At 37.1% G+C, this 26,925-nt stretch overlaps 1 protein-coding gene across 2 annotated transcripts in view; it reads right to left on the bottom strand.

Annotated features, from left to right (window-relative positions):
* The window catches only part of ZNRF2 (zinc and ring finger 2), a 98,145-nt gene that overhangs the window by 31,216 nt on the left and 40,004 nt on the right, over nucleotides 1-26,925 (bottom strand). For both annotated transcript variants that reach the window (XM_079932013.1, XM_079932014.1), the window contains exon 2: nucleotides 13,746-13,841. In XM_079932013.1, the coding sequence (XP_079788139.1) occupies nucleotides 13,746-13,841 (96 nt within the window). The remainder of the gene's footprint in view (nucleotides 1-13,745; nucleotides 13,842-26,925) is intronic.

Raw genomic sequence — 26,925 nt, 5'->3', positions numbered from 1 at the left:
TTCTGTTTTACTGACTGATTGATGGAACCAAATATATTTATTTTATACTTTGAGTTATAATCCAATACCATGCTATATTAATTTTCTTGCTCAAATTATTCACTGGGAGCTCATTCAGGTTGGCTCCTATGCCCTCATCTTTTTTATTTTTGAACACTTCCTTGCTTTCAGACAACACAAGATCTCCAGGCTTTTATTTTCTCTGCTCCAGCCCTCGAATCAGCCATTTCTCCAAGAAGCCCTGTTTTCTTTTTACAGGAGAATGGTATTTAGAAACCAAGATTTGGGTACTGGGTGTCAAAGATTTTTCAGCTACAGAAAGGCCTCTCATACGAAAAAGCATTACAAGGAAAGGTCTAAGAACTGAGTACCAAGAAATACAGTTTAAAGGGAGCAAAATAAAAGAAATCCTAAGTAACAATAATCTAGGAGGTATTTAGAGGTCAAGAAGCCTAGAGATCCCAAAATCAGTCCAGCAAAAAATGGAAGAAATCAAGCAAATCATAAATATTATAAATATTTAGATAGCAAAGGAGTGAAACTACCTAGAATATTTTTATTATTTTTATTGTTCTATTACCTAAATACACTGTTAAAATGTTAAGCGTTAAATACAATTCACCAAAAAGGCAAAGCCACTCTGTTAATACTGCCTTCCCTGAAACCAAACCACTCAGTATCTGGGAAGATATTTCTCAAGGCCATCTCTGAGGCAAATGCAGGGCAGTGCTGTGAATTATCAGGGCCAAGATGACTTAAAGGAGAGAGAAAAACCATTTAAAAAAAAAAGTTATACAAGTAATAAATGGTCATTGAAAAAATATTCACAAGCCATTTCTTCAATAGTCCTCTGTAAAATCTTTCTTGAAAGCAACAAAATACTCAGTGACCCTAATCCTAACCCTTACTCATTTTGGAAAAATCCTTTGAAAAGAATCACATTTCACAATTTTCACATTTTGCAAAGACCAACATCCCTGGCACAAAGTTTAGAGCAGCTAGGTATTCTCTTACAATCTCTTTACCCAAAATTGAGTCCTCCACTGCCAATCCTCAAGTCACCTGTGACACCTCCCTCCCCATTTCCAGCACTCACTAAATCCAATTCATTCTTTCTTCACCTGTCTCTTTCTCCTCCTAATACATCATCTAACCACTTCCTACATAAAATACCACACCACTCTCCAAACTACTCTTTAAAGAAATTACATTCCTTACAAATATTTCTGCACATGAATGCAAGATTAATCTTCCAAATTCCAAATAATTTATTTAAAAACTGCCCTAAATTTATCTTCTCACCTACAATTCCCTTTTATCATGCTCTGCTCCCCTAAACTATACCTACCTAGTTGTTATTTCTGAGCTCACCCTGCATTTCTCTCCAAATCTATTAATCCTTTCAAGGTCTAGAATAAATACCTAAATAGACTAGTTTACCTTTTACTATGTACATACATATAAAATATTTTACGAAGGGGCAAAACTGTTGACAGACTTGAGCTGAGTCCTACGTTTGCTCTAATATAGAAGAAACTTAAAAATGAGATAAACTTGGAAATGCATTTTATTAATTTGCATTAGAATTTCTTTAAGATGAGAGTCTGCCAATACCACATCCCAACCAAAGTAAGAACTGGGACCAGAGGAAAAAATCATTTCCCTCTGAGGACAGCTCTAAAGGTTTACTGGGTTTTCTCGCACTCCAAAAGTCTTTTCAATGTCTCTGTGTTGTTTCTTCTGATTTCTTATGATCAGGAAAACTTGCCTTGAATGTTGGAATGATTTAAAAAAAATTATGAAAGTAATATGATAAGAAGAAAACAAAAGGCAAGACATAAAGATTTATGAAATGGAACTACAATCCTGCAGCCTGTGAAACAAAAACCACATTCACAGAAAGACGAAATGAAAAGGCAGAGGACTATGTATCAGATGACGGAACAAGATAAAACCCCAGAAAAACAACTAAATGAAGTGGAGATAGGCAACCTTCCAAGAAAAGAATTCAGAATAATGATAGTAAAGATAATCCAGCATCTCGGAAAAAGAATGGAGGCAAAGATCAAGAAGATGCAAGAAATGTTTAACAAAGACTTAGAAGAATTAAAGAACAAACAAACAGAAATGATCGATACAATAACTGAAATGAAAAATATACTAGAAGGAATCAATAGCACAATAACTGAGGCAGAAGAACAGATAAGTGACCTGGAAGGCAGAATGGTGGAATTCACTGTCACAGAACAGAATAAAGAAAAAAGAATGAAAAGAAACGAAGACAGCCTAAGAGACCTCTGGGACAACATTAAATGCACCAACATTCACATTATAGGGGTTCCAGAAGGAGAAGAGAGAGAGAAAGGACCTGAGAAAATACCTGAAAAGATTATAGTCGAAAGCTTCCCTAACATGGGAAAGGAAATAGCCACCTAAGTCCAGGAAGCGCAGAGTCCCAGGCAGGATAAACCCAAGGAGAAACACACTGGGACACGTGGTAATCAAACTGAGAAAAATCAAAGACAAAGAGAAATTATTAAAAGCAACAAGGAAAAAATGACAAATAACTAACAAGGGAACTCCCACAAGGTTAACAGCTGATTTCTCAGCAGAAACTCTACAAGCCAGAAGGGAGTGGCATGATATATTTAAAGTGATGAAAGGGAAGAACCTACAACCAAGATTACTCTACCCAGCAAGGATCTCATTCAGATTCCACAGAGAAATCAAAAGCTTTAAAGACAAGCAAAAGCTAAGAGAATTCAGCACCACCAAACCAGCTCTACAACAAATGCTAAAGGAACTTCTCTAACTGGGAAAAACAAGAGAAGAAAAGGACCTACAGAAACAAACCCAAAACAATTAAGAAAATGGTAATAGGAACATACATATCAATAATTACCTTAATGTGAATGGATTAAATGCTCCAACCAAAAGACACAGGCTCACTGAATGGATACAAAAACAAGGCCCATATATATGCTGTCTACAAGACACCCACTTCAAACCTAGGGACACATACAGACTGAAAGTGAGGGGATGGAAGAAGGTATTCTATGCAAATGGAAATCAAAAGAAAACTGTAGTAGCAATACTCATATCAGATAGAATAGACTTTAAAGAATGCTACAAGAGACACGGAAGGAAACTACATAATGATCAAGGGATCAATCCAAGAAGAAGATGTAACAATTATAAATATATATGCATTCGACATAGGAGCACCTCAATACATAAGGCAAATGCTAACAGCTATAAAAGAGGAAATGGACAGTAACACAATAATAGAGGGGGCACTTTAACACCCCACTTACACCAATGGAAAGATCATCCAGACAGAAAATTAATAAGGAAACACAAGCTTTAAATGACACAATAGACCAGATAGATTTAATTGATATTTATAGGACATTCCATTCAAAAACAGCAGATTACACTTTCTTCTCAAGTGCTCATGGAACATTCTCCAGGACAGATCACATCTTGGGTCACAAATCAAGCCTCAGTAAATTTAAGAAAATTGAAATCATATCAAGCATCTTTTCTGCCCACAATGCTACGAGATTTAGAAATCAATTACTGGGGAAAAAAATGTAAAAAACACAAACACATACAGGCTAAACAAAATGTTACTAAATAACCAAGAGATCACTGAAGAAGTCAAAGAGGAAATCAAAAAATACCTAGAGACAAATGACAACAAAAACACGGTGATCCAAAACCTACAGGATGCAGCAAAAGCAGTTCTAAGAGGGAAGTTTATAGCAATACAATCCTACCTCAAGAAACAAGAAAAATCTCAAATAAACAATCTAACCTTACACCTAAAGAAACTAGAGAAAGAAGAACAAACAAAACCTGAAGTTAGTAGAAGGAAAGAAATCATAAAGATCAGAGCAGAAATAAATGAAATAGAAACAAGGAAAGCAATAGCAAAGATCAATAAAACTAAAAGCTGGTTCTTTGAGAAGATAAACAAAATTGATAAACCATTAGCCAGACTCAAGAGAAAGGAGAGGACTTAAATCAATAAAATTAGAAATGAAAAAGGAGATGTTACAATGGACACTGCAGAAATACAAAGCATCCCAAGAGACTACTACAAGCAACTCTATACCAATAAAATTGACAACCTGGAAGAAATGAACAAATTCTTGGAAAGGTATACCCTTCCAAGACTGAATCAGGAAGAAACAGAAAATATGAACAGACCAATCACAAGTAATGAAATTGAAACTGTGATTAAAAATCTTCCAAAAAACAAAAGGACCAGATGGCTTCACAGGTGAATTCTATGAAACATTTACAGAAGAGCTGACACCCATCCTTCTCAAACTGTTCCAAAAAATTGCAGAGGAAGAAACACTCCCAAACTCACTCTACGAGGCCCACCATCACCCTGATACAAAAACCAGAAAAGATACTACAAAAAAAGAAAATTACAGACCAATATCACTGATGAACATAGATGCAAAAATTCTCAACAAACTACTAGCAAACAGAATCCAACAACACATTAAAAGGATCATACACCATGATCAAGTGGGATTTACCCCAGGAAGGCAAGGATTCAATATACGCAAATCAATCAATGTGATACACCATATTAACAAACTGAAGAATAAAAATTACATGATCATCTCAATAGATGCAGAAAAAGCTTTTGACAAAATTCAACACCCATTTATGATAAAAACTCTCCAGAAAGTGGGCACAGAGGGAGTCTACCTCAACATAATAAAGGCCATATATGACAGAACCACAGCAAACATCATTCTCAATGGTGAAAAACTGAAAGCATTTCCTCTAAGATCAGGAACAAGACAAGGATGTCCACTCTCACCACTCTTATTCAACATAGTTTTGGAAGTCCTAGCCATGGCAATCAGAGAAGAAAAAGAAATAAAAGGAATACAAATTGGAAAAGAAAAAGTGTAACTGTCACTGTTTGCAGATGACATGGTACTATACATAGAGAATCCTAAAGATGCCACCAGAAAACTACTAGAGCTAATCAATGAATTTGGTAAAGGTGCAGGATACAAAATTAATGCACACAAATCTTTTGCATTCCTATACACTAGCAATGAAAGATCAGAAAGAGAAATTAACAATCTCATTCACCACTGCAACAAAAAGAATAAAATACGTAGGAATAAATCTACCTAAGAAGGTAAAAGACCTGTACTCAGAAAACTATACGACACTGATGTAAGAAATCAAAGATGACACAAACAGATAGAGAGATATACCATGTTCTTGGATCGGAAGAAGCAATATTGTGAGAATGCCTATACTACCTAAAGCAATCTACAGATTCAATGCAATCCCTATCAAATTACCAATGGCAATTTTTATAGACCTAGAACAAAAAATCTTAAAATTTGTATGGAGACACAAAAGACCCTGAATAGCCAAAGCAGTCTTGAGGGAGAGAAACGGAGCTGTAAGAATCAGACTCCCTGACTTCAGACTATACTACAAAACTACAGTAATCAAGACAATATGGTACTGGCACAAAAATAGAAACATAGATCAATGGAACAAGATAGAAAGCCCAGAGATAAACCCACGCACCTATGGCCAGCTCATCTATGACACAGGAGGCAAGGATATACAATGGAGAAGACAGTCTCTTCAATAAGTGGTGCTGGGAAAACTGGACAGCTACATGTAAAAGAATGAAATCAGAACACTCCCTAACACCATACACAAAAATAAACTCAAAATGGATTAGAGACCTAAATGTAAGACCAGACACTATAAAACTCTTAGAGGAAAACACAGGAAGAAAACTCTTTGACATAAATCACAGCAGGATCTTTTTTAACCCACCTCCTAGAGTAATAGAAATAAAAACAAAAATAAACATATGGGACTTAATGAAACTTAAAAGCTTTTGCACAGCAAAGGAAACTATAATCAAGACGAAAAGACAACCCCCAGAATGCAAGAAAATATTTGCAAATGAATCAACGGACAAGGGATTAACCTCCAAAATATATAAACAGCTCATGCAGCTCAATATTAAAAACAAACAAACAACCCAATCAAAAAATGGGCAGAAGACGTAAGTAGACATCTCTCCAAAGAAGACATACAGATGGCCCAAAAGCACATGAATAGCTGCTCAACATTACTAATTATTAGGGAAATGCAAATCAAAACTGCAATGAGGTATCACCTCACATCAGTCAGATGGCCATCATAAAAATAATCTACAGGGCTTCCCTGGTGGCGCAGTGGTTGAGAGTCCGCCTGCCGATGCAGGGGACGTGGGTTCGTGCCCCGGTCCGGGAAGATCCCACATGCCGCTGAGCGGCTGGGCCCTGAGACATGGACGCTGAGCCTGCGTGTCCGGAGCCTGTGCTCCACACGGGAGAGGCCACAACAGTGAGAGGCCCGCATACCGCAAAAAAAAAAAAAAAAAAAAAAAAAAATAATCTACAAACAATAAATGCTAAAGAGGGTGTGGAGAAAAGGGACCCCTCTTACACTGTTGGTGGGAATGTAAACTGGTACAGCCACTATAGAGAACAGTATGGAGGTTCCTTAAAAAACTAGAAACAGAACTACCATGTGACCCAGTAATCCCACTCCTCAGTATATACCCAGAGAAAATCATAATACGAAAAGATACATGCATGCACCCCAATGTTCACTGCAGCACTATTTACAATAGCCAGGACATGGAAGCAACCTAAATGTTCAAGAACAGAGGAATGAATAAATAAGATGTGGTACATATATACGATGGAATATTACTCAGCCATAAAAAAGACCAAAATAATGCCATTTGCTGCAACATGGATGGACCTAGAGACTGTCATACTTAGTGACATCAGAGAAAGACAAATATCATATGATATCGCTTATGCGTGAAATCCAAAAAATGGGTACAAATGAACTTACAAAACAGAAGTAGAGTCATAGATGTAGAATACAAACTTATGGCTACCAGGGAGTAAGGGGATAAATCGGGAGATTGAGACTGACATATACACACTACTATATATAAAACAGCTAACTAACAAGGACCTACTGTGTAGCACAGGGGACTCTACTCAATACTCTGTAATGACGTGTATGGGAAAAGAATCAAAAAAAAGAGTGGATATATGTGTAACTGATTCACTTTGCTGTACACCTGAAACTAACACATTATAAATCAACTATACTCCAATAAAAATTTAAGAAAACAAAAAACCCAAACAAACAAACAGTGTTTCTCAGGATTTCTTCTCCCGCATTAGGTAGAACAGGATGGCTAGAGCGGGGCTGAGTTGAGTATTACCGTTCTCCCAGGTCAGTTAGGCTCTGGTTAACTAGTTTCCCTTGAGGCAAACCTTGTTAAGAGTCCTCTGGCATATTTCAAGATAGTTCATTTTCCCTTCCCCCTGCCAGAAGGAGAAGGGTATTTTTCTGTGACATTTACCATGGGAACCTGGTTCAGCTCCTAGTGGTAAATCTTAAAATATTGTGGGCATCTCCCTGGAGTTTTTAAACTCTCAGATTTGTCCATGCTAAGCCCCCAGCAATTCAACATTTACAGTCCAGGTTTTCCTTACCCTGGCACTGGTTCCCACTGAGTCTGCTGCAGTAAGCTGAAACCCGTGACTCTCTGTGTTTGCGTATCTCCACAATCTGCGGGGGCAGTGGTTTGCCCTGTGCCTTCCCATCTCTTATGGATCTAAGAAGAGTTGTTGATTTTTCAGTCTGTTTGGCTTTTTACTTGTTTTTAGGACTGAGTGGCTACTTCCAGACTTCTTACATGTGGAACTGGAAACCAGAAGTCAATTCCATCTCTTTTTAGGAGATTACTGTATGTATGGTAGATCTTTTGTTACAGGCTCCATGCCATGTACCTCTCTATTACACTCTGTGTAATTTCCTCAGATCCATCTTATACTTTACTAATTCTCCTTGCAGCTCTGTCTAATCTGCTGCTTAACCTATCAGTTGAGATTTTAATTTCAGTGACTAATGTCTAAAGAGTTCAAATCTCATCTTATTCACAATATATCTTGTTTTTTACTTCTTATTCATTTTTTAATGATTTAAAAACAAACATTTTGGACTTCCCTGGTGGCTCAGCAGTTAGGAATCTGCCTGCCAATGCAGGGGACACGGGTTCAAGCCCTGGTCCGGGAAGATCCCACATGCCACACGGAGCAACTAAGCCCGTGTGCTATAACTACTGAGCCTGCCCTCTAGAGCCCATGAGCCAAAACTACTGAGCCCGCCCTCTAGAGCCCATGAGCCACAACTACTGAGCCCACGAGCCACAACTACTGAAGCCCACACCCCTAGAGCCCGTGTTCTGAAACAAGAGAAGTCACTGCAATGAGAAGTCCGCACACTGCAACGACCCCACTCACCACAACCAGAGAAAGCCCACGTGTAGCAACGAAGACCCAACACAACCATAAATAAGTAAATAAATAAATTTATTTTTAAAAATAAATAAAACCACTATTAAGGAATCCATATTTTGTGGTTAAAACTCAACCACAGGGCTTCCCTGGTGGCGCAGTGGTTGGGAATCCGCCTGCCAATGCAGGGGACACGGGTTCGATCCCTGGTCCGGGAGGATCCCACAAGCCGCGGAGCAACTAGGCCCGTGTGCCACAACTACTGAGCCTGTGCTCTGCAGCCTGTGGGCCACCACTACTGAGCCCGCGCTCCACAGCTACTGAAGCCCACGTGCCTAGAGCCCGTGCTCCACAAGAGAAGCCACCGCAATGGGAAGCCCACGCACCACACTGAAGAGTAGACCCCACTCGCCACAACCAGAGAAAAGCCCGCACGCAGCAATGAAGACCCAACGCAGCCAAAAATTAAAAAAAAAAAAATTAAATAATTTATAAAAAAAGAAAAACGTAAAGAACACTCAGCCACAAAAATTAGTGCAAACAGATGAACAGAGTCATCAGATCAGACAGTAGATCTTCCACAGAAGGCCAAGGTCACACAAACTTAGGCAATGATAACTACCTCCTTATTTAAAATTCTGCTCTGTAATTGACAAATATATTTTTTAACCTTAATTATAAGAGACATGCCAATTTCAGAAAGCCTCCAGAATTCAGAAAGATTAAATTGTGTGTGTTGGAGTGCCGGCGGCGTGGGTGGGGGTGGGGGGGAGGTCTTAAAACCAAGAAAATGTAGTATGTAAGGCAGAAAGCAAGTTTATAACTTAAAATGAGACCCACAACTGCCTGAAAAGCCAGAAAGCAATTACAGAGGGAGAAAACACGTACTTTCTTGCAAACATGCTACACGGTCATTAGAAGACTACATGTGCACACTGGAATCAAGCACTGACTGTCTGCTGCAACTTTTCTTCAACATCCAAGTAAGTAGATAAGATACACTCTCCCACCGACAGCACAGAAGATGAGATCCTTTCCCCTCACTTTTATTATAGCACAAGTTCGCTTCGAAATTGACTCAATCTTTGGGACTGACGTGTACACACTGCTGTATTTAAAGTAGATAACCAACAAGGACCTACTGTATAGCACAAGCAACTCTGCTCAATATTCTGTAATAACCTAAATGGGAAAAGAATCTGAACAATAGATACATGTATATGTATAACTGAATCACTTTGCTGTACACCTGAAACTAACACAACATTGTTAATCAACTATACTCCAATATAAAATAAAAATTAAAAAAAAAAAGAAATTGGGGCTTCCCTGGTGGCGCAGTGGTTAAGAATCTGCCTGCCAATGCAGGGGACACAGATTTGAGCCCTGCTCTAAGGGCTCCCACATGCAGCAGAGCAACTAAGCCCATGCGCCATAACTACTGAGCCTGCACTCTAGAGCCCGCGTGCCACAACTACTGAAGCCTGAACACCTAGAGCCCGTGCTCCACAAGAAGAGAAGCCACTGCAAGCCTGCGCACCGCAACAAAGAGTAGCCCCCGCTCGTTGCAACTAGAGAAAGCCATGCACAGCAATGAAGACCCAACGCAGCCAAAAATTTATAAAAAAAGAAAATGACTCAATCTTTCTTCAAAAATGATTACTTTAAAAGAGTAATATTCATCTTACTCTGTCCATAAAGTCAGTCTTCTTTCTGATGATTTTGAAAAGCTCTCTTTTGATTCACTATATAGGTTTATAATTAACTCTCAGAAGACAAACTTATTTCAAGTTACACCTCCTTTGGGTGCACATGCACACACAGAGTACTAACTACAAATAAAACAACACAAAGATTTCTTAAATACCGAGTTCAATCACAGAAGTCTAAAATGAAAACTGAACTTTACATGATGCAAAACATGCTATGATCCAGTAAAGTTTAAAGACCAAGAAAATCCAAGAGTAAAAATTTGCTATCAATATTTATTTCACATTTGTTTGTTCTGAAATACTTTAGAAGATGAGGAACAAGGAAATAGAGACTCTATGCTTGCAACATTTATATTACGTTTATAAGACCATACATCAAATTACTAGGTCCATGAACTAAACAGTGAAGCCCATGAAAGAGGGGAAAGTATATGAAGCAGGCAGTCTCTGACTTAAGGGCTATCTATCTACGAACACTCATTGTGTCATTCTGAACTTTTTTTCCATTCTGCCAAAAATACCACCTGCAAATACATAACCACTCACATCACTCTGAATCATTTCCTGCCATGATTGCTTTGGACCTCCTACCTGAACTTCTGCTGAGCCAGTTGCCTAAATCCTGAGAGCTTTCACCTGGCGAGTCAATTTTCTTCTTCAGTTGCCAGGACTTGGGTATTTGAATATATTACAGATTAAAAAACAATAAGAAAGCTTCTGTGGGCTAGCCTGGTAAATCAAACCAACATTCAGAGTATCATCTCTGTGAATATGAATTTGAAACTCCGAATCACCAAGTTATAGTCAAATTTCTGGAATTCATCCTATTCAGGAGTTTGACTATAAATAATACCCAAAAATAAATAAATAAATAAATAAATAAATAAATAAATAAATAATACCCAGCCTGAAAAATAAGCCCAACTATTCTCCTTGCTAACTGTGAATGTCTGTAGACAGTTCAATTAATATACATTTAACAAATAAATTGAAAAATTATAGATCTAGCTACTTTAGGAAAGGCTGCAAAAGGTTTTAGTTGATAAGCACTACAGTGAATAAAATTCTTGTTTGAGTATTAACACAATTTAGAGACCCAATCTCTCTAATGCATCTCTCTCTACGAAATCAACTTTTTGGAATTAAAATATGAAGCTGTTAGGAGTCCAGCTGACTAAAACGATTCCATTTCAGGATTCTCCAGCTCACCTTGTTCTAAACTTCATAATAATCCTAGATTATTGCTTGGGTGTTAAAGGGGCTGGTTCTCACACAGGCTCATATCCTTGATAGATCAGATTTTGGTGACTGAAGGGTAGCAGAATATGCTACCCTAAAATATGCTTCTTTGGCATAAGGATTATTTTTTAAATGACTGAGAAATAGCAGACTCAAGAGAAGCTCTGAAAGTAGAAGTTACCCTTTAGTAAGGGAAATATACGATTTTAAAAAGCTCTTTATTTTATATTGGAGCATAGTTGATTAACCGTGTTGACAGTTCCAGGTGTACAGCAAAGTGATTCAGTTATACATATACATGTGTCTATTTTTTTCCCATTTAGGTTGTTACACAATACTGAACAGAAGAACTCTCCATTTGCAAGGGTGTCTTCCTTCTCACTACCAGGAAGAGGAGGAGGGCTGCTCTAAATCACAAAGTTTACTCCCAAGAGAATCTTCTCAGTGGAGCAGGCACTAACCTATATCCACGTAACAGACCTCTTGTTTGTCATGATTTTCCTGGTGACCCCCCACAACTGGCCTCCCCACCCTCACTTTCTTCTTTGTCTTTAGCTGAAGATGCTATTTAAGCCCACACTCTAAATCACCTTGGAGATCAGCTCATTTTTCCCCTGGGTACCTCCTATGTACACCAGGAGGTATACTTGTTAATAAATTTGTATTTGTTTTCCTCTTGTTAATCTGTCTTTTATTACAGGGGTCTCAGCCAAGAACTCAGAAAGGTAAAGGGATTATTTTTTCCTCCCCTACAGGACTCTGCCTTCAAAACCTTAGAATTCTCCTAGTCTGTGATGGGAAAGTACATTACCAATCTGCCACCTCTATCTAACCTAAACCCGTCAATCACAGCTCCTCCTTCTTTTAACTCACACTTGGCCACTGTCCACATTTAAAAAATTCAAGAATCATATATGTTTATAAAGAAGCTGTTTTTGCCTCTTGTGAATGTTTATGGACGTTAATCTATAGGTAACAAATTAAAAAATTTCAGGTCTAACTACCTTAAAGTAGGAAGCCATTCTTAAAAATGGCTGCAACTTTATTTACTTTTTGCATTAAGTTTACTAACTTCTAAATTGGAATACTGTCAAATATTTAAAACCTGAATTCTTGGATCACAGTATACCCAAGCAGAGGGTTACATATTGCTTTTTAAGCCACCACACAAGTGATCTAGTAGAAAACTTTAATGACTTGAGCACAGTTAAATCAGGAAATTAAAAACTGCCAAATATCAACACATAAAAAGACTATATCCAAATACACTACACAAAAAGTAAATAAACAGAATACTAAGATTATATGCAAATATATTATATGGTAAAAGGAAATACACTTGGCTTTTAAAATTCAAGGCCAGAATCTTAAGATTTAAGGATATTTATTTTAAAAACACTTGTAATAAACAAAATAATTATGGAGGGTAATGATAAGATAATAGAGTAAGTATAAGAAACAAGCCCAATCAATTTTACCTCAAATTTTGAACCTGAATAAAAATGTCTTTTATTTCTTAAGTAACTGAATCTCAATTAGATTATGAAAAGTAGCCAATTCAATTTCCTAATGCAGAAAGGTTTATATATAATAATCAACAGGTACATTTACTATTCAAAGGAAATGCTAAAAGCTACTTTTACTTATACACTGGAAAATGGGAAAAAGTGCTCAATTATTACTATTATAGTGTGGCTGAAGCACTACCTTATCAAGACAGAGATTCCTAAAACATTTTGCAAAAAAGCTACTCAAAATAACGTGTTCACTTCAGTGTTAAATTTTACCCCGACAAGATTTCTGTAATCTGAGGAGAAATCTCAGATTATTGACTAAGTGTTACTACACTGATTAACCTTTGGTTGATCCTAGGCTGTAGCATCCATCTGTTTTATTCATTGCTATATTCCAAGTTCCTAACACTATATACCTCATACCTGACAGGTACTGAAAAAACATTTGCTGATCAAGAAGTCGATCTTTCAATTGGCTTCATTGTTTACTGGTACTCTTCTTACTCATTCTATTTCAAACCAAATTTTACACTTGAAAAATCTAAAATTTCTCCACGGATTTTGAAGTTTGTCTTTTTATCTATGAAATTCTGAAAAAAAGCTCTCATTTTTCCTTTATTTCATTCTATTCATCTAAAGTCACGAATGAACTATTCCTTTTTTTTTTTTCAAGTCTATTTCAAAATGTACCAGGACTACATTGAAAATCTCTCCTACGGTTTTGAGTATCTGGAGATTGTGGTCAGGTGAGAATGGCACAGCCAAAGCACCAGACCTAATTAGGATACCAGTTAGCTCAAGGCTCATAGATAGCCCTTCCTGGCCTTTTAACTTTTACCTGAAACACGAAATTCATAAAATCTAAGATAATTCTAATTTAAAGTATTATTTTAAAGCACTGGACTTACCATTATAGGTTATTCTTGGCTTTGTTAAACACATCACAAGATGCAAATCCATTTCATCTGAGGGTACAAATTTTGAGCATACAGGACACTTAAATCCTAAAAAGTAAAAGAAATCCATGTTACTTCACTATTCTGAATATCCAACTATGCTTTTTAAAAAAGCAGGAAGAAGAATTTCAAACTTCAATATTACACTTACACTAATACACTACCTATGTGCAACTTAAGTTGGGAAAACAGTTTGTGACTATAATATCTGACTTAAATCAGTTTATAAACAGCATCTGATTTCAAATAAAACAAGCTTAAATGAGGAGAATTTAGTTCACTACAAAACTCTTGCACCCTTTTCTAATGTATGGGTCCAATCATTCTTGTTTCTAATTTTTTACGTTAATCTGAACTTACGATTTCATTATAATAGCTGTTTATTCTGACCATCCTTACGGAAAGTACCTTTCCCAGCTTATAGTATAATTTGAGTCGCAAGGTTTTATAGCTAGGTAGTACCTTAGAAACTATTCTACTCCACTGACCTTTAAAATATTTATCTAATGAAGAAAGTGAAGCCTTTCACAGAACAGCAAAATCAGGTCTAGAATCTATCCTGACTCCTAGTATAGTGGTCTTACGGCCATACCATGCTTCTGAAGTCACAATGCAAACAGAAAATAGCACCAAACAGCAGATTTCTCGTCAATTTTGATACAAATATTAGCTAGTTTCCTACAATATTCAATCTGTACTAAGTATTTGCCTGAAGTACTCTATTAAAAATAAACTGGTAGACTGAAGGAGGAAATATTATGCATTCAGCTCTATCCTGCTCCCTCACTTACCAAGAGTAACTGTCCATCCATGGTTCCCTGCTGCTTCCCTGCTGACCTACTGCTCCCTTCTCCAACATCCCCAACCTGCTTGAGAAGTGAACTGATCCAAGAAAGTCCATTTATGGTTTGGTTAGGAACAACAAACCAGGGTGGCACAAAAAGATGGTCTGGGCCAATTTGTTTTTAATGACTTAAGAAACAGCAAGAGAGTACACTGGTCAGCTGTAGACAGCTGAAGCAGAAAGGTCACATGTAGGTAAAGGTAAGAGAGACTTGGGTGGGGTGTCTATTCTGTAGTCTGAATTTATAAGAGAACAGAAACTATCAGTAAGCACAGGAAAATGGTTCACATGGAGATCTTAGAGCAGATGTGCAGAGAGGAGCAAAGTGCTGTGAAAGACAACAACTAATAAGAAGGGTGGTGAAAAAAAAAACCAGTCCCTAAAGCTGCCTCAGATTCTGGTAGCTCTCTTTCTAGTACATGTGTGTTCTTACAGACATTCTCCTCCCTTTGTCGTGACATGAAACTCACTGCAACCCAACATGTCAGATTAGAGTCATACCTCGTGCAAAGCTTTACTGAATAAGAAAAGGTTTTGGCATGGGTACTTAATCCAGTTATTCAACTTCTTAAATGAAATACATGTTTTTGAGCACGGTTTTTCACACTGTATTAAATACATTTTAAAAGAAAGGAATAAAGGTATGTTTACTTCCCTCTTCTTCAAAACTACCAAAATGAGAAAGAAGAAAAAGCAAAGGGGATTAATCTAAAATTAAACTACAAAATAGCTATAATCCCCAAACACAGACTATAGCAATACTGCAAAATATAGATCAAATGGGGAGAAGACAAAGAGACTCTCAAGCAGCATTCCTATTTCCAGGACCAATAATAATCTTTTGCTTAAAATTGTAAAAACTTTCTTCCCTTGAAGTTACACAGGACTTAAAAAAAAAAAAAAAGGTACCCAATTTTCCAACTGCTGATCAAAATCATCTGAGTACTGGCATATAAACTCTAAATTATCAAACAAAAGTGAAATACCATGAACCATTGAGAGCCATCCAACTGCCCACAAAGTAGAGCCTAAGGAGAGAAACTATGTATAAAGAACCACTGCATTTCTAATTAAATACAATGAATTGATGTGTTTCTTTCTCCTTACACCTAAAATCTACTAAAAGTGAGAATAAATATAACAAGATAAACAACTTGAAAGGAGACAGCAGCAGATGAGAACAGATGAAGGAATTAACAGGACTGAGAAAACAGACATCCTAAGTGTCTGCAGAAGTAAGCCAATTCTCACTACATAATTCTCGAAGGACTCAGGAATCTATACCTCCAATAACTTCCCAAAACAATGGTGAGGTGTGTGGTTAAAATCTAGACTGACTGAAAGACTTAATAAAAAGGATCCCCAAGTCTCCAACCCATGACATATAGCCAAGCAACTACAGTTTCCCAAATAGAGCAGGAGAATGAAGGTCTACTACAGGGAAAAAAAAAAAAGACCCAAAATAGATTGGCTTGAGGACACCAGGCACAGCAAGGTGAAGGGAAAAAAACAAGGGAATAAATAAATATCTATGTATGGAAAAGGGCCCTTCCCAACAATCTCCTTTTCTCTATCTCTACCAAGACACTGGTAGAGTCTTCTCTTAAATCAAAAGTTCCACAGAATGAAACAGCAAGAGATCCTTGTCTGTTCACAAGTCTTAGTCTTACATATAGAGCTTCCAAACAGCTTTTCAGGGCTTCTCTCATAAACATAATGCAATAAAAGAAAGAAATTTGCACATGAAAACACAGCAGAAACAAATTCAAAAGACTAATGAAAATATTTACAACTCTTATCACAAAAGGACAATATCCTTAATATACAAAGAACTCTTAAAAAAATGAGGAAAACCAAACACCTGTTAGAAAAATGGGCAAAAGTTTTAAACAGACATCTCACCAAAAAGAAAGATATGTAACTAACCCTTAAACACATGAAAAACTGCAGTGTCATAATGAAAGAAGCACTTTACTCTCAAGTTCTTCTGTTTATTTCTTTACTCTCATTTTAGTGTGTTAAGGAGGGAGGAAAGAAACACATGTGTTTATTTCACTGTTTTAACTAAAAATCCAGGTGGTTCTTTGTACATACTGTTTTCTCTCCTTGGGCTTTACTTTATCTCTACATTAAGATATCATTACTCTTCCCAGATTGGCAAGAACTCAAAAGTTTGACAACACATGGTTGGTGAGGCTTTGGAGAAACAGGTACTTTCATATGTTGCTAGTAGGAGTGCAAAATTGTACAACCTCTACAGAGGGTAATTTCACAATATCTAACTAGATTACATGTGTATTTACCTTCTGATCCTGCAATCCCACTTCTAGGATCTCTCCCTGAAGGTATGCCCCCACCAATACCAGAAAACACATGCACAGATAGAGGATTATGGGAAGATGGCAAAGTAGGAAGCACTAAGGGAATCTACCTCCCCACCTAGACAAAAATTGAATGGGCGGAATTTGTTTGAAGGAACTATTTTGGAAGTCTGGAATCTGTTGAAGGCTTGCAACTTCCAAAGGAAAGAAGACTTGGACAATACATTGCGGTTCATTTCACCTCTTAGCACAGAGACAGTTATCCTTCCCCCCATCCCAGCCACATGGCAGGCAGTGGTGCACCTGTTCCTGGAGCACCTTGCACACAGATTACAGGAGTGAGGGTAGGCAAAAAGGACCCTGTGCTCCAAATACTGGGAATCTGCGCTCTGATTGCTGATTGCTGCTTCTGATCAAGGAGGTACAAAGAAAAAGGCAGTCACTGTTATTGGACCTCCCTCTATTGTTGTAAGCCCCTTCCCCTCTAGCTGAAGAGACTTCAAGGGGATTTAAAGGGATTGTGCCTCTCTGCCCCTCTTCGTTTTTCTCTTTTTCCCCTTTGGAGAGCCAGACATTAAAGACTAGCACATTTCAAAACAATTGGTTATATGAGGAAAATTAGAAAGTGACTATGCAGATTCAGGAAAGAGTCCAAAAAGACCTGAGAAGTTTATACCTCAGGCTGACGATCCTTAGCACAGAGACAGCCTACAACACCCCCAAAAAACAATAATAAAAAACAGCAGACCCCAGGGAAGGGGCAGAATCTGATTTCCAGAGTTACCACATTATTAGATTTAAATGTCCAGTTTTCAGAAAAAAACAAAAAATAAGGTATACAAATGAACAAGAAAGTATGGCCCATTCCAAGAAAAAAAAAGAAATCAGCAGAAACTGCCCATGAAAAAGAACTGATGGCAGATATACTAGAAAATGACTTTAAAATGCCTGTCTTAGAGATGCTCAAAGAACTAAAGAAAGGTGTGGAGAAACTCAAGAAAATGATGTATGAACAAAATATCAATAGACAGAAAACTTAAATAGAAACGAAGAAGAAATTCTACAGCTGAAAAGTATAATAACTGAAATGAAAAACTCACTAGAGGGATTCAAAGGCAGATTTGAACAAGGCGATGACAGAATCAGTGAACGTTAAGATAGGACAATAGAAGTTATCATGTCTGAGGAACAGAAAGAAAAAAGTTTGAAAAAAGTGAACAGAGTCTAAGAGAGACCTGTGGGACACCAACAAGCAAACGAAAATATGCATTTGGGAGTCTGTGAAGGAGAACAGAGAAGAGAGTAGAGAAAATATTTGAATAATAGCTGAAAACTTCCCAAATTTGATGAAAGACATGAATATGAATATCTGAGAAGCTCAACAACCTCCATGTAAGATGAGGCCACATCAGGATACATTATAATCAAACTTTCAAAAGACAAACAGATAATATTGAAAACAGCAAGAGAGAAGTGAGTCATTACATACAAGGGATCCTCAATAAGATTACAAGCAGATTTCTCATGATACACTTTGGACTCCAGAAGGCAGTTGGCGGATATATTTAAAGTGCTCAAAGGAAAAGACTGTCAACTAAGAATCTTATATCCAGCAAAACTTCTTCAAAAGTGAGGGAGAAATTTTGAAATTCCCAGATAAAACCTGAGGGAGTTTGTTACCACTAGCCCTGCCCTACAAGATATGTTCAATGGAGTCCTACAAGGTGAAATGAAAGGATACTAGATAATAACTCAAAGCTGTATGGAGAAATAAAGATCTCTGTAAAGGTCTTCAGGTCAAGAGAAACTGTTTACAAGGTGCTGTACTGGAGGAACTGCACCTAAGAAGCTTCAACCATATTTGGACTTGACTTAGATAACAAGATCCTGGACTTCAAATTGATCCCTTAATGGAATGAGACTGTCTGGGTCTTAGGAACAAAGTGAGTACGCTTTACATATGGAAGGGATGTGAGTTATGGTTGCTAGAAAGCGCACTAGCAACCTACCTATATAGAAATATACATACACACACATACGCGCGTGCACACACACACACACACACACACTTATTTAGCTCAGTCCACTAAAAGAGCCTAGAAGCAATGACATTTCAGTAGCAAAAAGGATCCACCCCCAGATCTTGGGTATATCATTCCCCCCACAAAAAGCTATCCAGAGATAGCTGCTGTCAATTTCACGCGTCCTGTTCCTCACATTAAGGAGTCTAATTCTCCTCCCCTTGAATCTGGGCCAGCCTTAATAACTTGCTTGATCAATGGAATGCATGACTGATATTCTGGGATTTCTGAGATAAATCTTAAGATGGCTTGTAGCTCCCATTTGGGCCTTTTGGGATGCTCACTTTGGGGACATTCCCTCTCAAACCCAGCTGACACGCTCTGTGAATCCCAGGCACACAGAGAGGTCATGGGTAGGCATTCCAGCTGACAGCCCAAGCTGAACTCTGAGCTAACAACCAATATCATTAAGTTCCAGGCATACTGAGTGAGCTACCTTGAATGTTGAGTTACTCTGACTTTCAGATGACTCCAATCCCAACTTCCAACTGCAACTGCCTGAGAGATCCCAAGTGGGAAGCCCATCTACTGGTCCTACCTTACTCACAGAACCTCAAGACATAATACCTTTATGTTTTAATTAAAACACACACACACACAGTAATTTACTGTGGCACTCTTTGAAATAGCATAATATTGGAAACACATAAGAGATTCGGTGAATAAACAATTATGCATTATGCAACGGAGTTACTACACAACTATAAAAAAGAAATGAGAACGGTCTCTATAAACTGATATGAAGAGATACCCAGGCTATATGAACTGGAAAAAACAATGTGAAAAAGCAGGCATATGTTATGCTAGCTACTGTGCAAGAAAGAAGATTAACTAAGAATACATGTGTACGTGTATACCTGCAAAGAGAAAAACAAGGAAGGATAAATTTCTAATTAAGGTTTACAGGGGCTTCCCTGGTGGCGCAGTGCTGGGAATCTGCCTGCCAATGCAGGGGACACGGGTTCAAGCCCTGGTTCGGGAAGATCCCACATGCCACGGAGCACCTAAGCCCGTGTGCCACAACTACTGAGCCTGCGCTCTAGAGCCTGCGAGCCACAACTACTGAGCCCATGCGCCTAGAACCCATGCTCTGCAACAAGAGAAGCCACCACAAGAAGCCCTCGCACTGCAATGAAGAGCAGCCCTCGCTCGCCACAATCAGAGAAAAGCCTGTGCGCAGCAATGAAGACCCAACACAGCCAAAAACAATAAATAAATAAAATTAAATTTTTAAAAAAACTATATAAAAAAAGGTTTACATACATGTTACCTACAGATGGTAAATGAGAATGTAGTGAAAGAAAAACTTAAAGAAAGTACTCCTGAGTCCACCTTTTAATAAAGTTTTTAATAAAGTTTTAAAAAAACTTTACTTTTTAATAAAGTTTTAAAAAAATATTTATAAATATTTAATAAAGTTTTTAAAAAATATTTATTTGGCTGCGCCAAGTAATAAAGTTTTTGACTTTTGAACAATGTTAATAATATATGTAGTCAAAAATTAAAAATAAAAAAGGATGAGGAAAGTCCCTAGTAAAAGTAAATATAAATGGAAACAAATGAACTTAACTATATATCAAATAGATACAAAGAAAAATACACACACACACACACACACACACACACACACACACAAACTTATTTAGCTCAGTCCACTAAAAGAGCCTAGAAGCAATGATACTTCAGTAGCAAAAAGGATCTACCCCCAGATCTTGGGTTCTAAATATCATTCCCCCCACAAAAAGGAACCAGGGATCCTTGAAAAAATGGCTGGTTCTAAGTCTGGGGCAGGGAGTAAAAGTTGAGCCTTGAATATCTTGTTGTGCCAGATTAAGGAAGTGCTCAAAAACTGATATGGACACACAAAAAGGCACAGAAGCCAGTTTCAAAGGGCTTCTCCCTGTCAAATTTGGACAATCTAAACATAAAAATGGATGACATAATAAATTAAATATTTTAAATTTAATAAGAATGTGAAAGTACAAATGGATAATTACACATTCTGAAATATCAACCCCAAATCACTTAATTAACAAAGATTAAAAGGTACTTTTAAAATGGAGAAACTGGCTGACATTACCTTAAACAAATGTCTAAACTTAGTATCACCAACAAAAGGGCAAGCTGACTATCTGTGCTCCCTGATATGACACACTGAGAACATGATACTTAAGTATATTACTGCCAAATATAATTTGAACCTAAGTATGAGGAAATTTAGAAAAAGCCTCCAACGTATAAGATGTACACCAAAACAAATTAATAGAAAAGGGAAACTATGATAAAAGAGTCAATGCAGAAAACAAAAAAACTTCAACACTGCTGACACCCCAAAAATCTTATAAGTAAAAGATTTCTATTTATTTTTGTTTCTATCTATTTATTTATTTAATTTTGTTTCTATATATTTGTTTTGGTGTCCACCTTATATGTTGGAGGGTTTTCCAAATTTCCTCAATTGTCCCAATAATTCAAGATGATACTACATCCATGAAATAAGAACAGGAGGCTGTAAAACTAGGAACGGAGAAGCAAACAAAAGCTCTGGAAAATTAAACTTTTGGTAGAAATTAAGAATTCGAATAGATGGTTAAAGTATTAACTTTGAGGTAATAATGATGCCAAACGATAATAACAATTAACATTTACTATGTACCAGGAAATTATCTAAGCACTTTGGATGAATTAACTTATTTATCCTCACATCCTTTGAGTTAGGCACTGCTATTCAATATTAACCCTATTTTACAGATAAAACAGAGAAAGGGTAATTAACTTTTATAAGATCACAGTTAGAAACTGGCAATGCAGAATTCAAACAGGCCTTCTGGATCCAGAGCCTAATTCTTAGCCTAATCCATTACTCATCTTTTTTAATCTCCCAGGAAGTAAAACCAAAAGTCAAACAGGAGAGTAAATAATAAAATCAGAAGATCAATCCAGGTGGTCTAACATCTAATCAGCTAGAAACAGAATTGAAAAAAGAGGAAGAAACTATCAAAGACGTAATTTCCCAAACTGAAGCTCATGAGCATACAGACTGAAAGAATGTACCCATACAATAAATGAAAATAAAGAGCCATACCAAAGTACATTACCAGGAAATAACAGAGCATTAGGGAATAAAGAACAAAATCTAAAAGTTTTCAAAAAGAAAAAAGATCACTGTAAAGTATCTAAAACAGTTTCCCAGACTTTTATATTCTGTCTTTCATGATAGTAATATTTTTGGAGAGTCTAGTCCAATTGTTTTTCAAAATCAGAATGGCATTAAGTGTTCTCAACAGCAACAATTGAAAGAAGATGTGAAGCAATAACTTCAAAATTCTAAAAAAACTTTCACTTAGACTATATATACAAACTATTACATATTCACACTTGATTGATAAAAACATATTTTCCTGATTAAAAAAGCATCAAAAGCTTTCCTTCCCATGTGCACTCTTGAGAAACTTCTGAGAACATGTGATCCACTAAAACAAGGGAGCAAACAGAGCAGAGGAAAACAAGACAAAGACAGCAAGATCAAGGAAACAAGATCTCTCATAGGAGAAAGGTGAAGGAAAGTCCTTGGATAGTTGTATAGCAGGTCTGGAAGATTATTAGTCCAGATTATAAGGAGAGTAGACTGCTCAAGAAGCGGGAGAAGGCAGAGGGGAGGAGGACAGAGAAGGGGAATGGGGGGGGAAGGGAGGAGAGGGAAATGCAGGGGAGGAGGGGATGGGCGAGGAGTAGGGAGTGAACTGATAAGGTTTCTTGATGTGTTTAATCATGTGGAAAACAGTACTGTACTTAGTTTTATAATTCTTTGGGCAAGGATGGGAAAAACTGATAGGAACTTAGAAAATTAAGTAAGCAAATAGATGAGGCAATTATTAACTATGAGACAAACACATAAAAGGAAATATAATCCACAGCCATAAACAATGAGCATCAATTTAAGCAAACTGTCATTTAAAAAGACATTCAAAAGGTGGAAAGATAAAAATAAAGCCAGGTGAGGTATGTAAATCCTCATCTTCCATAATAGGCAGTTAATACTTAGCATCTAAAGTAAATTAAAAACAGGAATATAGGCACATTATTTATAAATAGTAATATTCAGTAAATATAAATAGTAATATTTATAACCAACCAAAGTAAATGTTATAACCAACACCTTCAAGTGTTGAAAATAGGCGTCCCCAGAAATTAAAAACTCGGAGTTGGGGAAGGTTGACACAAGAGAACGATGATTTTTATTATAAGACTATTTTATGTTTTCAAAATATATACATATATTACATTAGTTTACTTTTTAAAACTATTTTAAAGGAAGAAAAGCATAGAACATATTAGCCAAGTGAAAATGTTTCTGTAGGAACATATCTCAACTGAAGCTGTAGGCTGCCCCAGATCACTTCCTCTGCCCCCTCTCCCCCTCCCCCACACACAATGTCTTCACTTACAACAGGCCCAACTAGAATTGGCTCCATTCTTTGATGAATAATAAGAAAGACTTCATTATGGGACCTAACCATTGAATCTACCACTTAAGGAAAACAAAAACATTAAAAAGGCAGATAAATTAGACAACTCAGAAAATTAACTCAAGAAACAGCTGTCATAGTTCAGGAAATAAATTAAATATAACAGTATACCAGTAACAGAAATAAAAACTACAGAAGAAATCAGAAGGAAGTAGAAATAACTAAGGATAACATCACTGACATGGACTGCAGACTTATGAAAAACAAAACAGAGACGACAGTGATTTGAAAAAAGATGAAATGTATGGAAAACAAAAGGCTAATTGGTTCTCTCAAAGAAGAGACTTGAATCCAAAGCACAGAACAAAATTACCAAAGATAGTAAAAGAAAGAATCCTAGTGAATATCTAGACAGAAAATGTAAGATGTCTACAATTGACAGTGAGGATGGCAGAAATAATACTGGTCTCAGAATTATCCACAGAATAATACACAGATTTTATTTGGGACACATTTTATGTGTGTGAGGGGATGGGGGTGTCTTCAGAACTCTTAAAAAGGGGAAAAAATTAGGACTCAAGTAATCTATATCCTCAAAAGTTCAAAGACTCAAGACCCAGTCAAGATCAGAAAGAGAAAAACAAATATCGTATATTAACACATATATGTGGAACCTAGAAAAATGGTACAGATGAACGAGTTTGCAGGGCAGAAATAGAGACACAGATGCAGAGAACAAACATATGGACACCAAGGGGGGAAAGCGGTGGGGGGTTGGGGGGGTGGTGGTGGGATGAACTGGGAGACTGGGATTGCAATGTATACACTGATGTGTATAAAACTGATAACTAATAAGAACCTGCTGTATAAAAAATAAAATAAAATTCAAAAAAAAAGATTCCACATAAAAGTGAAAGAAAAAAAAAGACCCAATCAAGAGATTAAACAAAATAAAGAATTCAGGAATGGACAAGCTGTGGTGTTTTATATATATATATATATATATATATATATATACACACACACACACACACACACACACACATACATACACACACTTATATGTACATACACACATACACTGATACTACACTAGACACATTATTACTTATTTAATTGAATAGTTATAAAGAATGGTAGGAATTATTGCTACAGTATATAAATATTAGGAATGTCAACAATGTAAAAATGATATAACTAACAAAAATTGAGATGAGAATGGCATGATCTTGTTGTGTATAAAAGGAACAAGAAAGACTGAGATGCAAGAAGAGAATGAACAGTAGAAATGAGCTAGATCACCCTGTTTTTTTAAAGCTAAGTACAGAGGTATTGAAACACTAATGTTATTATTCTCTCTCTTCTACCCTAGAGAACTTCTAGGTTGTCATCAAAACCCCACACAGGAGTCCCCTTTCTCCAAGAGTCTTTCTGTAAAGGCTATAGAATGTTCCACCTCAATGCGATTTAATCATTCCCTCCCTTTGTAGCTCTTCTGTACTTTGATGATACTTCCAATACTGCAATATAGCACATGGCACTCTAATTACTTACTTGTATGTCTACCTTCCTTACTAGCTTTAATAGTCTAGTGAAAATACAGTCTTTGAAGTCCAAAAGACCTGGGTACAGACATGGATATGTAGTTTCTACTACACACTAACTATGTGACCCCAGGGAAGGCAAGTACTTAAGCCCTCCACGTCTGATTTTTTCCCTATAAAACACTGATAATATCACTTACATACACTGGCAATCTGATGAGGATTAAAGATCACAATAATGTATATAAAGTGCCTAAAACATAGTAGGTATTCAATAAACAGTGGTTATTATTTATGGAAATTGTCCCTTTTCAATTTTTAGACAATTCACTTACTCTTCGTTAAGTTCTTAAAACAGTACTGTTCTAAAATGACATTCTTTAATGGCAAAATCCAGATTCTTTGAAGGAAAACTTCCTGTAACAATTCAGTGAGATGTACCTGCGATATTAAAGTTACTTAATATAGTAAAATAAACACCAATAGCACCAGTAACTGTGAATACCTAACGTTTTCCACTTTGATGACTAAGGCAAAAAGATTCTTTATATTTCCTGTGGCCCAACCCTACATTTACTTAGTATTTGTACATTTCCTCCTTCCACAAGCAATAAAGGATTGCTCCTACACCCAAGTCTGGTAAATATAGTAGGCCCTCTGTATGAGCAGGTTCCATAGCTGCAGATCCAACAAACTGGGATCAAAATACTGAGGAGGGGGCTTCCCTGGTGGCGCAGTGGTTGAGAGTCCGCCTGCCAATGCAGGGGACATGGGTTCGTTCCCCGGTCCGGGAAGATCCCACATGCTGCGGAGCGGCTGGGCCCGTGAGCCATGGCCGCTGAGCCTGCGCGTCCGGAGCCTGTGCTCCGCAACGGCAGAGGCCACAACAGTGAGAAGCCCGCGTACCGCAAGAAACAAAAAAAAAAAAACACAAACAAACAAACAAACAAAAAATACTGAGGAGGAAAAAATATTCCAGAAAATAAAACTTGAATCTGCCATACCCTGGCAACTATTTACACAGCATTTGTATTGTATTAGGTATTACAAGTCATCTAGAAATGATTTAAACTGTGTATAGGTTATATGCGAATACTACATCATTTTTTATATAAGGGACTTGAGCATGGGTGGATTTTGGTACCCATGGGGGTCCTGGAACCAATTCCCCTGTAGTCACCAAGGGAGACTGTACACCAATCAGCAGGAAAAATCTGCTACCACAGTCAGAATTTGTTGGGTAAGACCAAAGATGAAAGAATCAGGTCCTATTATGAGATTTAAATATCAAATTGTCACTCTACAACTGCAAACAAGTCATCTAAATGCACTTGCTTAGTTGATAGCTATAAAAATACAAAATAAAGAAACCAGCCAGAAAGGGTCATACTGGAAAAGCTATCCTCTCAACCACTACCAGAATTCAGGGGGAAAGAACAGGAAGATAAACTGTGCTGGCTGCTGTGGAGATAAAATAGATGCCTGATTTTAGTACTCTTCTACTTCAACCTTTATTAAAAATCCAAATATTCTGCCCCTCCCCAGGTGTGCTCACCCTTCTACTACCCCCAGTGGTTATCGATGTTCTCTACCCAAAGCTGGCACTCCACGTTACCCAAAATCAAATCTATTCATCTACACTTTCCCTTAAACAAAGCTCTATTCCTTCTAATCTCAATTAGGTGATTTAACTAATATAATTTCTAAAGAAAACTATAGGCTTATAACTCTCTTAGGTATATGTGCACTGAAAGTGACAGACAATGGAATGAATCAATGACAGAGGACTGTATTCTGGAGATTTTTACAGCAGGTGACCTCAATTTGCTACACCAATCTCTCCAAGTAATACAAAACAGTAGTTGCCATTTCC

Source organism: Stenella coeruleoalba (genome assembly GCF_951394435.1).
Source record: "Stenella coeruleoalba genome assembly, chromosome: 9".
Lineage (NCBI taxonomy): Eukaryota > Metazoa > Chordata > Mammalia > Artiodactyla > Delphinidae > Stenella > Stenella coeruleoalba.
This window is presented reverse-complemented; position numbering and strand designations above follow the sequence as displayed.